Source organism: Tachysurus fulvidraco, chromosome 14, assembly GCF_022655615.1.
Source record: "Tachysurus fulvidraco isolate hzauxx_2018 chromosome 14, HZAU_PFXX_2.0, whole genome shotgun sequence".
Taxonomy (NCBI): Eukaryota; Metazoa; Chordata; class Actinopteri; order Siluriformes; family Bagridae; genus Tachysurus; species Tachysurus fulvidraco.
Window position 1 is genome coordinate 9,975,664 of NC_062531.1, and position 12,378 is coordinate 9,988,041.

General features: G+C 38.0%; 1 protein-coding gene across 5 annotated transcripts in view; it reads right to left on the minus strand.

Moving 5' to 3' along the window:
• The window catches only part of bcar3 (BCAR3 adaptor protein, NSP family member), a 70,574-nt gene that overhangs the window by 21,561 nt on the left and 36,635 nt on the right, over positions 1-12,378 (minus strand). For 4 of the 5 annotated variants that reach the window (XM_027166523.2, XM_027166522.2, XM_027166521.2 and 1 more), the window contains one exon: positions 5,512-5,551. In XM_027166523.2, the coding sequence (XP_027022324.2) occupies positions 5,512-5,551 (40 nt within the window). Of the gene's footprint in view, positions 1-5,511; positions 5,552-6,083; positions 6,278-12,378 lie in introns of those variants that run through there. The other variant, XM_027166527.2, reaches the window with a different exon arrangement.

Below are 12,378 nucleotides of genomic sequence, written 5' to 3' on the forward strand. Positions count from 1 at the left end.
GGAGTAGTGTAGCAATATCACAGGAGATGTAGCAATATAAGGAGAGAAACACTATGTAAACGACTCCACTGAAATTTTTTCTTACTAGTCATTTTGCATGATGTTTTCATTTACTGGCTCCGTGTCCATGCTGAAGAACCACTGAAGCTGTACACCGTGAGTGCAGCTCTTGTTTTATGCCAGGTGTATTTAACAGCAGCTGACTGATGGGCTGGGTGTCAATACACTGAAGACCTTATGTGCCAAAAGTAGTTAGGCAGAATTTTATTGCACTCCTCACTGACACATTGGCCGTGTAGAGAGAAAGAAACAGCAGGTGATTCTGTCTCTACACTTTTAAATGAGTTCTGCTTCTCTTCTGTGTGGTCAGTTTAAGATATATTGCCATTGAGCTACTCTGTAAATGGCTGTAATGGCCAAACATTATTCTGCAGTAGTATCTATCATTGCTTAATGAAAAATCGTTCTTGTTCTTAATTGTAAAAAAGAAATCTGTATATAGTCATGTACTTTTTCTTAACCCAGCTTAAAGCATTAAGCGTAATTGTTGCAGTTAAAGGGAATCCAAGGTTGATGGATGATCTGGCTCTACGAGTATCGTTTGTCTTCGGCTGCTGATTTAAGGCCAGCTGTGCTTTTAATCATCTGTGTTATGAAGGAATTACAGAACTGACCTGAGATCTGTGCTGAAATTGCTGGTCAGTCAGTGTCAGCATCAGATGGGTTGTCTGTAATTGTGTGAGCTGAGACTGTGAGCCAAGTCCAGATCTCTCGCAAGACTCCGAGCACAGCAGATCTCAGAACGGGGACACAGGCGCATTGTTCGTCCTAAGCTCTTTCATGAGCACTTAGTAGATTACTGTGCAACTGGCTGTGTGAGAAGAAGAGGCTTGTCAACTGCTCTGGCTAGAGGTTTGTGCTTTAGCACATTAAGGTCAGCTGTTTGTTAAGTAGCTTGTGCCTTCTTTAGTGGCCCTTTAATATTCTTTCTTTTGCCTTTTTTCTATTTGACACTCATCATCTGTTTGACAGTTTCTTGTGGTGTCCCTAACACATCATTTTTAAAGCTTTGGTTACTTAAAAACGTCTGAGAGTCAATTGATTGCTGATTGGTACAGGCTCTAGTTGGTTTCATCTATAAAGAGTGTAATTCTGCTGTTGTAATTTATGTTGCTGCCTCATTCTCTCCAAAACATCCTCAGCCCCCTGGGGTAACACTGCATTCCCCACCCAATGAAACACTGATATTTTTAGACGCTTTCCTCCAAAGAGCTCATACCATCTCTCCTCTTCTTCAAATCATCTTTGATGATAATATCCACGTCGCAGAAAAGAGCGATCTCCGGTTTACATGCAATACTATCTGGACACAGTGATTGACGTCATAGAAACCTGAGGACATGATGGTACAATGCCTGTCACTTTCACTTAATCATGCCATGCTGTATATAGAGATCACTCACTAGTACCAGTGCTGCTGAGACATTAGACTAAAACAACCAGCTTTTGTCCTGGATGTTACAGGTATACATGGGCTAGCAGAACAGAACAGAACTCTCTTTTAATAGATTAAAATGATCTGTTTTTTTTTTTAACCCCGATGCTTAAAGTATTTTTATTTATTTATTTATTTATTTATTTATTTTATTTTATTTTATTTTATTTTATTTTATTTTATTTTATTTTATTTTATTTTTCTTTCTGGAACAAGAGCAAAACCAACAGTTGTACATATAAATACACAGAAAGGTATTTTTTTTATTTCTCTTAGCCCAAATCCTGTTGATAGATAACATCTCACTTTAATTTTGCATGCATTAGGGCTCATTTACATATGAAGACAAATTCATAACTAACATCAGCAATGATTGAGGACACACACGAAACACAACAGTGCACACATGTGGCAACAACTTAGCAATTTAGCAAGTGGAAATATATTAAATATAGTCTAATTGATCCAGTTTTTACTATTGTAAGAGTACCTTAAATCAAATATAAGATTATTAAACAGATTTTCTTAAACATTTGCATTTTTTTTTTCTGCAGGGGGGGGAATAAAGGAAACAGGAAAAACGAAAGAAAGTTGACTTGTACAAGATATTTTCATATGAGAAATGTCATAGATTGCTGTGTAATAAACTCCATGTGATCCTTACACCAATAAAACATTTGTTTAACTGTATATTTATAATCACACCCTCCAGTGTCTCCCATATGAGGATGGGTTCCCCTTTGAGTCTGTTTCCTTTCAAGGTTTTTTCCTTTACCATCTAAGGGAGTTTTTCCTTGTCATTGCTCATTGGGGATTTCCATGAGACTTGCTCATTGGGGATAAATACATACACATTGTGATATATATATATAATAGAATTAATATAATAAAAAATTCATTATATATATGTATGTATGTATGTATGTATATATATATATATATATATATATATATATATATATATATATATATATATATATATATATATATATAATCTTGAATTTTTTATTATATTAATTCTTTATATTATTCCTTATGTTTACCTTCTGTTTATGTTCTGTAAAGCTGCTTTGAGACAATGTCTATTGTAAAAAGCGCTATACAAATAAATGTGAATTGAGTTGAATTGAAACATTAAAAACAATGACTTTGGAGAAACTAAAAGAAAATAGACGTTGAAGGAACAACCCTAAGAAAAATCCTGTTTTTTAGTTTATGCAGAAAACTGTTTCCTATGCTTGTTATTCAGCAGATTGTGTTATAGTTTTATAACAATGATGAGACCTTGAACCCCAAGTTACTATTTCTTGTAGCCCTTCTATCCATGTCTAAACCAGCAGTCACTGCTGACCTTGATTTAAGCTTAAATTCAGCTAAAGCTGTGTTTAGTGCAGCAAATACAATTAAAATAAAAAAAAGCTGTAGCACAGAATTCAAGCTACAGGAGGTGACAAAAGTACAATTGAACTTTGATGGTACTGTACATTTGAGTTTCCCCCATGTTACATCTGTGTTCAAATTGCCAACTAGCTGTTAAATATTATCAGTACGGTCTAAACCAGGAAGTACATGGGACCTATTTACAAACAGCTTTTAAATTAAATGAACCCTTGCTGTGTGATTTATTTTTCACCATTTTAAAAATTAAATATTCTGCTAATATTAAGGTAGTGGCACAACATTAGATGTGTTAATGTCATTTGTTGTTGACTGATTAATAAAATAGTAAACTCTTCTCTTTTTTTAGTAAACTGATCTATTAGATAGTAAACTGATCTATTAGAAACAATAATATCCTTTTAAAAATGCATACACTCGACAGCAGAGCACAGTACTGTACGTAGTGTTCAGTTAATCGTTTGGGATTGCAGCTTAATCCTTTCAAAGCTAATGGGAGGTACGTGACAGACAGGGACCAAAGACTTCCGTTTCATGAGTACTGTGAAACTAGCTTTCGGGATCACACATACTGTACATGTATTTCTGCAGTTTTGGGTATAAAGTAAGATTCTGCTAAAGAAGGTGCATGTTGTGGAGTTGTTGGGGCACAGTTACTGTTGGGGCACAGTTACTGCCCACAAACATGACACTTGACACTGACCCTGAGAAATCCTTGACCCTTTTGAACTTGTTGCTTCATTCCTACTGTTGTGGATGTTGCCCTGTATGTACACTTCTCATAATCATTGTATGTTCATTGCTGTAAATGGAAAACAAGTATTTCTAAAAGTTCCCTGTGAATTTCGTGCTTCTTACAGACAATATACAGTTTTGCTATGAGACTGATTAAAGGCTCATAATAAATGTATTATCAGGTTACGTCCTATCGAGTTGCCTTTCACAATAAAGCCAAGGAGATTAAGATTCTACTTCATTCAGTCATCATTCTGACTCACTTCATGCTTCATCAACTGGAATGCTTCAGTATTATGAGTGCTAGCGAATGAAATCCAGCCCCTGACAGTGTGTGTGTGTGTGTGTGTGTGTGTGTGTGTGTGTGTGTGTGTGTGTGTGTGTGTGTGTGTGTGTGTGTCTGTGCGTGTGCACAGACTGTTTACTTTACTCTGTACTGTATTTCTAAGGTGGACATGTGAGGGGTTTACTCTTCACAAAGACCTGCAAGCCCTTAGATGATCATTGCCTGTGTGTGTGTGTGTGTGTGTGTGTGTGTGTGTGTGTGTGTGTGTGTGTGTGTGTGTGTGTGTGTGTGTGCGCGTGCGTGCGTGCGTGTGTGTGTGTGAAAGAAGGATGGCATCTCGGCTGGCTGAGAGAGCTAGATGTGTGGTGACAGAGTGAACTGTCAGGCCTCATCAGGTAGTGCACACTGAAAAACATGATTCAGGCAATACACGTTGCCAAAGGCCATTCAGAGAAGTAACAGCCCTCTAGTTATATCTTTAGAACAAGATTACTCTGTGTGTGTGTGTGTGTGTGTGTGTGTGTGTGTGTGTGTGTGTGTGTTTGTGAGCGATGATGATGATGATGATGAAGGACACTCAAAAGTATTGGATTAGATCGTATTTCCTGGTATTACAGGTTACAAGGACAGGTTGTTCAGCTGTATTATGACTCCCATCATTCATGCTCACTTGGTGATACTGTGGTATATGAATTTAGTTATCTATGAATGCAAAATTCTGTTTTGTGTAAGTCCTAAGTAGTTCCAAGCAAAAGAAGATAATTTTTTTATTTAAACATAATTATGGTCTGATTGTAGAGAATGTGCTGTAAGTGTTCTTTCAGAGCTGATCTGATGTTGCTCGTGTAAACTCTAGTGTTTCCTGTGTTTCAGTAGCAGCTCTCCAGGGGTTTGGGACCGGAAGTCCTCAACTCACCTCATCAAAGCATGGCTAAAGATTATATGTACAAGTTCTACTAGCTTCCATCGGAAAGTTAAATCACATTAAGAATAAGGTTAAGGCAAATCCACAGACTATTGTGCCTTACGTTAGAGGAAAATAATTGTAGTGTAGCATCATTAAGAAACAAAACTGGACCTTTAAGACGATGGTAAGAAAACAATTGAAGATACATTAACTGCTGTTTGAACATGTGAAACTAATGTTTTTTAATATTAACGAATGTATAAAAAACTAATGTTGTATAACAGTGTATGTGTTAGAGATTTAAGCACTTATGTACGTCGCTCTGGATAAGGGCGTCTGCCAAATGCTGTAAATGTAAATGTAAATGTAAATGTAAATGTGTTGGATGTCTGATGAACAATGCACTTTTTCACTTTCAGTATATACTGTAATACAGTGTATACATAATATCTACAGAGATATCCATATCTGCATCCTTTAACACTTCTAAGCTGACTGAACTATAACCACCTAATACAGGACTTATGCAGACCCTAACATAAAACCAAACACACTGATCAGTCAGCTAATACGCTTGTCCACCTAATAAGCAGTCCACCTCATTTTACATTAACATGCAAGGTCAAGGCCCATTAAACAGGCATATAAAAAAAACACACAAATCTACAAATGCAAAGGGAAAGATCTTACCTTGACATACTCCATGGTGGTATCCATGCCTCCGGCGTCCCTGCGACAGAGAGACAGAACTCTCTTTAGTGAACACATTCAGTCTGACTTTGTCTCTCCTTTTTGAGTGTCTGTGTCTGCAGTCTGTGTGTGTTTGAGGAAGACTGACGACTAATCACTGACCACTTCACACAGCCATGCAAGTCCAGAAACCCCCCGACACACACACGCACACAGTGCTACAGATAATAGATCTTATCGAGCTAAATACTGTACAAGAGGAAACATTTTATAAAGAATGACATGAAGTCACAAGAGGAGAACCAAGAATATAAAGGAAAACTCAAATGTTAGTTACAAAGGCTTAAGATTTGGTCGTAATACCCCCACCCCACCCCACCCCACACACACACTGTCTGAAATTCTGTTGGATTATAGGCAGTGGGTAAAATAATACCTCGATATTTACTCAAGATTTCCAGCAATAAAACAAGCATATTATAAAATAAAGCAGAAATCAAGTTATGACAGTTTAGTTCTTGCAAATAGTTTTGTTTTAATTAAAGATATAAAGATCGTAATCAACACGCTACCTGCAGCAGTGACCCTTGCTCTGTTCTCTTGCGTGCTGCATTTGTTGCTGAACGTGGAATGCAGGAAATGTGGTGGTGAGAGCAGAAAAGCTTTTCTTCCCCAACACATTGTTAGTTAAAGTGGTGAGGCATGCTGCTCAGCTTTTTCTGCATTTAGCTCCATCTCCACCACCACACCGGCCACGACCTGGCCTGCCCCCAGCTAACCACCTTTCATCTTGGCTTACGTAAAAAATAGCCTTCTTTCTTTCTCTCCGTTCTTTATGACGCCCTCTCTCTCTCTTTCTTCTTTCTGTCTTGATTTCCAGCAGGCTGTGTGATTGGGTGTCGTGCACCCTCAGGGGAATAAAGGCTTCTGTTCAGGTTCAGTTCCAGAGCCTAGGATCTTATATAACTTTTGACAGTAACATCTAGGTTTATTGTTTGTTGTTCAAAATTTTGTGTATTTAAGATTTTGTGTATTTTTGTGTATTTTGCTTTTGTTTTCGGGGAACATAAAAGATTAACATGCCTACAATTAAAGGTTTAAAAAGCCACAAGTGGCATATGTGGCATTAAGTACTAGAGCAAGACGATATGAAAAAATGTATGGTCATGATGACCTGAGCTAAATACCTCAATAAAGACCGACAACTGGAATTATATTATCCAAACTCACAATGGAGATCCATTTTCTTGTACACTGTCTAGTGTGAAAAATACCTGAATGTGTATTTCAGGTGCAGGAAGCCCCAATTCTTTGGTCGATGTCTTCTTTTTTTTCGGTTTTCTTTCTTTTTATTAGTTATAAAAATGTAAAAAAAGAATGACAATGATTATTAGAAGGTCACATCTTACACATTAATTCGATTATATGTGTAAAACATTTATCAAGTAGTTGGTTTTGGACAATACTAACAGTGTATGAGTTTACATTGTATGTGATGATCCATCTCTCTCCTTTATACCTTCTTTCTCTAGAAAAAAAAGCAGGCTAATTCATTTTACTTAAATGCTTAGTTTAGAGTAATTGGTGTTATCGAATCCATTTCTTCTCTTTGAGATGCCTCAAGCCGCTAAACTATGAACGAGTTATCTTTAACCATAAAATTCTTATCCCAACAGGCCTCAATCTGAATGCCAACAGTGTACTGACTCATTTTATATCAAACTTGTGGCAATAAATTAATCATTTTATTTATACTGATTTAATATGTCTCATAAGTCCATTTTCATTCTGAACACGTGTACTGGTAAAAAGGGTTTTAAACTTCTCTCGGCCTTTAGCCCCACGATATTAGCAGACACTCTTAAATTAAAACTATACATACATATATATATATATATATATATATATATATATATATATATATATATATATATATATATATATATATATATATATATATATATGGCCGTGCTGGGGCTTGAACCAGCTTCTTACTAACTAATACTGCACTAATGCTAATCTCCAACTTCCATGGTGCTGTTCTGAGCACTCAGAGTTTTCTTCTTTACAATTATATGTTTTCACTGACTCCATTTGGGCAGAGAGCATAATAAATACCCAAATAGTGATTTCACTATTCAAATACTGCTTCCTCAAACAGCTAACTGTGTATTTGAATACCTTTGTACACTTTGTAGTGCTTTTGTTAGCACTTTGGGATCATCAAAACCACCCATATGGTCTGCATCCCACAGAGAGGCTTGAGGCATTTAGGACACACATCCATCTCACTTTGCTTTCTCCTCTGCTACAGCCAAACCACAGCTGTATTGTGTCTTAATTTAGAGATTTGTACCCAGCTGAACTGTTGAGTTTTTCCAAACTTCTCCGGTCATGAGCAGGCCACTGGATTGAGGACGCGGCAGGTCACCAAGAGGTTTTTTCTGGATTTCTGTAGCATCTGAGACACTTCATGTGCAATTTACAAGACCTTATATACATACCTGTGTGCTTGAGCTGATCTCTCTCTCTCTCTCTCTCTCTCTCTCTCTCTCTCTCTCTCTCTCTCTCTCTCTGTGTGTCTCTCTCTCTCTCCCTCTCTCTCTCTCTCTCTCTCTCTCTCTCTCTCTCTCTCTCTCTCTCTCTCTCTCTGTGTGTGTGTCTCTCTCTCTCCCTCTCTCTCTCCCTCTCCCTCTCTCTCTCTCTGTCTCTCTCTCTGTCTCTCTCTCTCTCTCTCTCTCTGTCTCTCTCTGTCTGTCTGTCTCTCTCTCTCTCTCTCTCTCTCTCTCTCTCTCTCTCTCTCTGTGTCTCTATCTCTGTCTCTGTCTCTCTCCCTCTCCCTCTCTCTCTCTCTCTCTCTCTCTCTCTCTCTCTCTGTGTCTCTCTCTGTCACTCTCCCTCCCTCTCTCTCTCCCTCTCTCTCTCTCTCTCTCTCTCTCTCTCTCTCTCTCTCTCTCTCTCTCTCTCTCTCTCTCTCTCACACACACACACACACACACACAGATCTCAGTATAATTCTGCTGTCATTGTGAGCATCATTTCCACCAGAAATGTCTATAATTGAAAAGTGATTTATTGTGTCACTCACACTTTCTCTATTCATATGTTTCTCTTTTTCTCCCTGAAGACAGTCTATCTCTCTCTGTGTGTGTGTGTGTGTGTGTGTGTGTGTGTGTGTGTGTGTGTGTGTGTGTGTGTGTGTGTGTGTGTGTGTGTGTGTGTGTGTGTGTGTGTGTGTGTGTAAAGGAAACGAATAAGAAAGAGACACTTAAGAGTAATCCAACACACACCTGATGGTTAAAAATGGTTGTTTACACTTGCAGTAAAAGGAAATCCCTTAAACCCCCTGCTAGGTGGCGCAGGAGACAAGAATAATAATCAAGAAACAAACTTTAAAGCACATAGAGGCATGAGAAAGACACAAATATCCAGCGCTTATCTGATTACAGATGAATATGAAGAAAGCTTATCATGTGGTTTATGGGGCTGCATTGTGTTTCAGGTGGCATGTTTACTGCACATATCACAGCTGTTTGGGTCGATCATGACCAGGTGAGAAAAACAGAGCCGTTCCAGGAAGAGAAGAGCTTCATGGTGACGCAGGTGCAGAAAGCAATCAAACCTCTATCAACGGCTAGAATTGAGCGGATGTTTAATCAGCCTTTGTCTGCCTTCAGTGTTCCTGACCCTAACATAAAACACACACTCACACACAATCAACAGTATGTCAGCTATTAGGTGCTCAAGAGGAAATGCTTGTATAATATCCAGTACTGTGTGTCCCTAATTCAGCTAGCTGTCAACTCTACAATTACACCCTCTCCACACCCTCTCTAGTCTTCTTATACTATGGTTATCTCCTGCTCATGCTATGGTTATACTGTCATGCTTACAAGGCTAAATGACATAATCTCTTCATCACAACTGACATAATATTTCAATTAAATAATTTTGACCACACAAAGTAACAAAATGATTTTAACTAAAGTAAGTTTATGTCCCGTGTCTTTTCCATAACATTGCATTAAATAGATAAACATGTCCATTATGTCAAGAAATGATCTTTTAGTAACAAAATAAGCAGAATCTGTGTTCAGTGTATGAGGAAGTGTTCACTTTACACTTTATTTTCCAGACATTGCTTTCATGTTACTAGCGGTACATCTGAAGCTACACGTCACAAACGATGTAGTACATATTATAAAGCATGATTCTGATCATATCACAAAGTCTAATGTAGAAAGTGTAATGTAGTGCACTGATGGGATCCCATGATGCACTGTGGCAATTTCTTGAACAAGCAGTGGAACCAGTACTCTCATAATGCAACTTGACCAGTATTTCTACTATTCATCTAGTGGTAGAAGCAGTGTTTATTTGTCACATATACATTACAGCACAGTGAAATTTTTTTCTCAGCTTGTTAGGAAGCTGGGATCAGAAATGATATGCCCCCCTGAAGCAGGGAGGGTTAAGGGCCTTCCTTTAGGGCCCAACACTTGTCAGCTTGGCAGTGCTGGGGCTCAAGTCTCTGACCTTCTGAACACTTTCCAAACCAATATTACACTTTATCACTGCACAGTATTCTTACTCATATTACATTACATGCTGTCTTCCCCTACTGCCTCTCCATTCTCTCTCTCTCTCTCTCTCTCTCTCTCTCTCTCTCTCTCTCTCTCTTTGAGTGTTCTTACATATTCACATTTATAATCCAAATAGATTGAAACACTTCTCTCCATTCATCTATGTATAGATTAGCTCTGAGTCTCAGTAAAGTCACTCTGTACTGTGATATTAGATATCACTGGTTTGAGCTCATTAATAGTTAATACATCAGCCAGTATGACAACTGCTTATAACTCCTCAAACTGCTTATAAAAAGAAGGCAGGGCTTTTATCCACTCTCTTAAGTCACTCACCTGAACTTATATACACTCCAACGCTCCAAATGACAGACTGGATCTCACCTCCTAAAAGCCAGTGTACCAAACTCCTGTGTATATTTCCATTAAATCCACATCCAAACAAAAATCATGTAAGTAAACAGGAAAATGCCAGAAAAGTGTTTATTAAGATCTGCTTTAGTCTGGTGTCTGTGTATCTTCCTTTCTGTTCCCCCCTCTCTCTCTCTCTCTCTCTCTCTCTCTCTCTCTCTCTCTCTCTCACACACACACACACACACACACACACACACACACACTCACAAACACAACCTTCATCACCTCTTCCGCATGTCACGCAGAGTTACAACCAGGTGTTGTTATGGTGATGAGAGGCCATTGCTAGCTGTATAGTTGGCAGCGCTCTTTAGCGTGTGATATCCATTTTTCACCTTTCCTGTGCCTGTTGACAGTAAAATAGCCGCCCGATGTTAGGTAACCTTCTAAATGTCAGCTGACACATGTTCTTGTCTTTGTAGTAAGCCAAACATACTGTACACAGAGAGTGTGTGTGTGTGTGTGTGTGTGTGTGTGTGTGTGTGTGTGTGTGTGTGTGTGAGAGAGAGAGAGAGAGAGAGAGAGAGAGAGAGAGAGAGAGAGAGAGAGAGAGAGCGAGAGAGAGAGAGCGAGAGAGAGAGAGCGCACTGGCTGACTGGATTGTATCCAAAAGTTGTGTTGTATAGCTTGATACTACTGTAGTAAAAATTCATGGCTAGACTACCTTAACATTATGCCCTGTAATATGAGTAACTATTATCTCAGGATGTACCACATCCTGTATCATTATTCACCAAAGGTTTCTCTTATTTCTATTCTCTGAGTGGTCATGAGTTATTTCTCTTTATATCACAGTGAGGTTGAATTCTTGACTCCGACTGATCAGCAGGTGTTGATTTATTTTCTCTACTGATATCTTATTCAATCCTGACTGTGCTCTAATTCAGATGCACTTGTTCTAATATGCAAAGATCACTCTAGAGACAGCTAACTCATAGGGACTTGTATGGTAGAGGACTAATCTCTGATTAATACTGATATTTTAAAATTATAGGATATATATTGATACGGTGAAACTTTCATTAAAATGCTGTCGATTTAATACTTTTCTCCAGTTTAACATTCAGAGGTAAAGCACAAAAGAGGAATAACTGTTTATAGGTGTTATAATGTAGGCAATCTATTTTCCTGCTTGTTCCCTGGATGTAAACTAATAATACTTGCAATGATTTCTTGCCCATTCTGAACGGCTCTATTGATTGGCAAATTGCTATGTTTTATTTCTTATGTACCACCAGAGTTAGATAATAAAATCATTCATAATTTATGGGCATTATTCAGGTGTGGTAAAGTGTGGTGTTACTTTCTATTTTGGATTCTTTGGAACAGAATAATCAGCATAATAAATGTGGTGTCAAGACTTTTTGCTTCAACTTGGTATCTTAGCTTGATGTGATATTGCTCTACATAATAATAACAGCCATTTAAATCTGTTGCCTTTTAATGGCTCCTCATATTATCATAAAGATACACAATGTCTGTAAAAAAAAAGAAAAAAGAAGTACAAAAGAAGTGCTTCTCAACACTTTCAACTAATGTTAAAGCCATATTTCAATTTTTTTTATAGTATTTCAAAAAATAAATGTAATAATTGAGTCTAAGGTTTGCCCAATAATGCTGATGTGCTGTTTTTGAAGCCTGTTCAGTAAATGTTTTTCTAGTTTCGTCAAGAGCACCGTTGCTCTGGCCAGGTCTCCTCTTGTGAGGCAGAGATGTTATCAGAGAAAGGTGACCTGGTTAAACAGAGGACAAATGGAAACAGTGCAGCTTTGTTGGTGCATTGTGATAATATCAGTTGAGATGAGAAACACAAGTCTGAAGGGGTAGCACTCAGACAGGGACAGGAGGACAGAGACATGGTGACATGAGA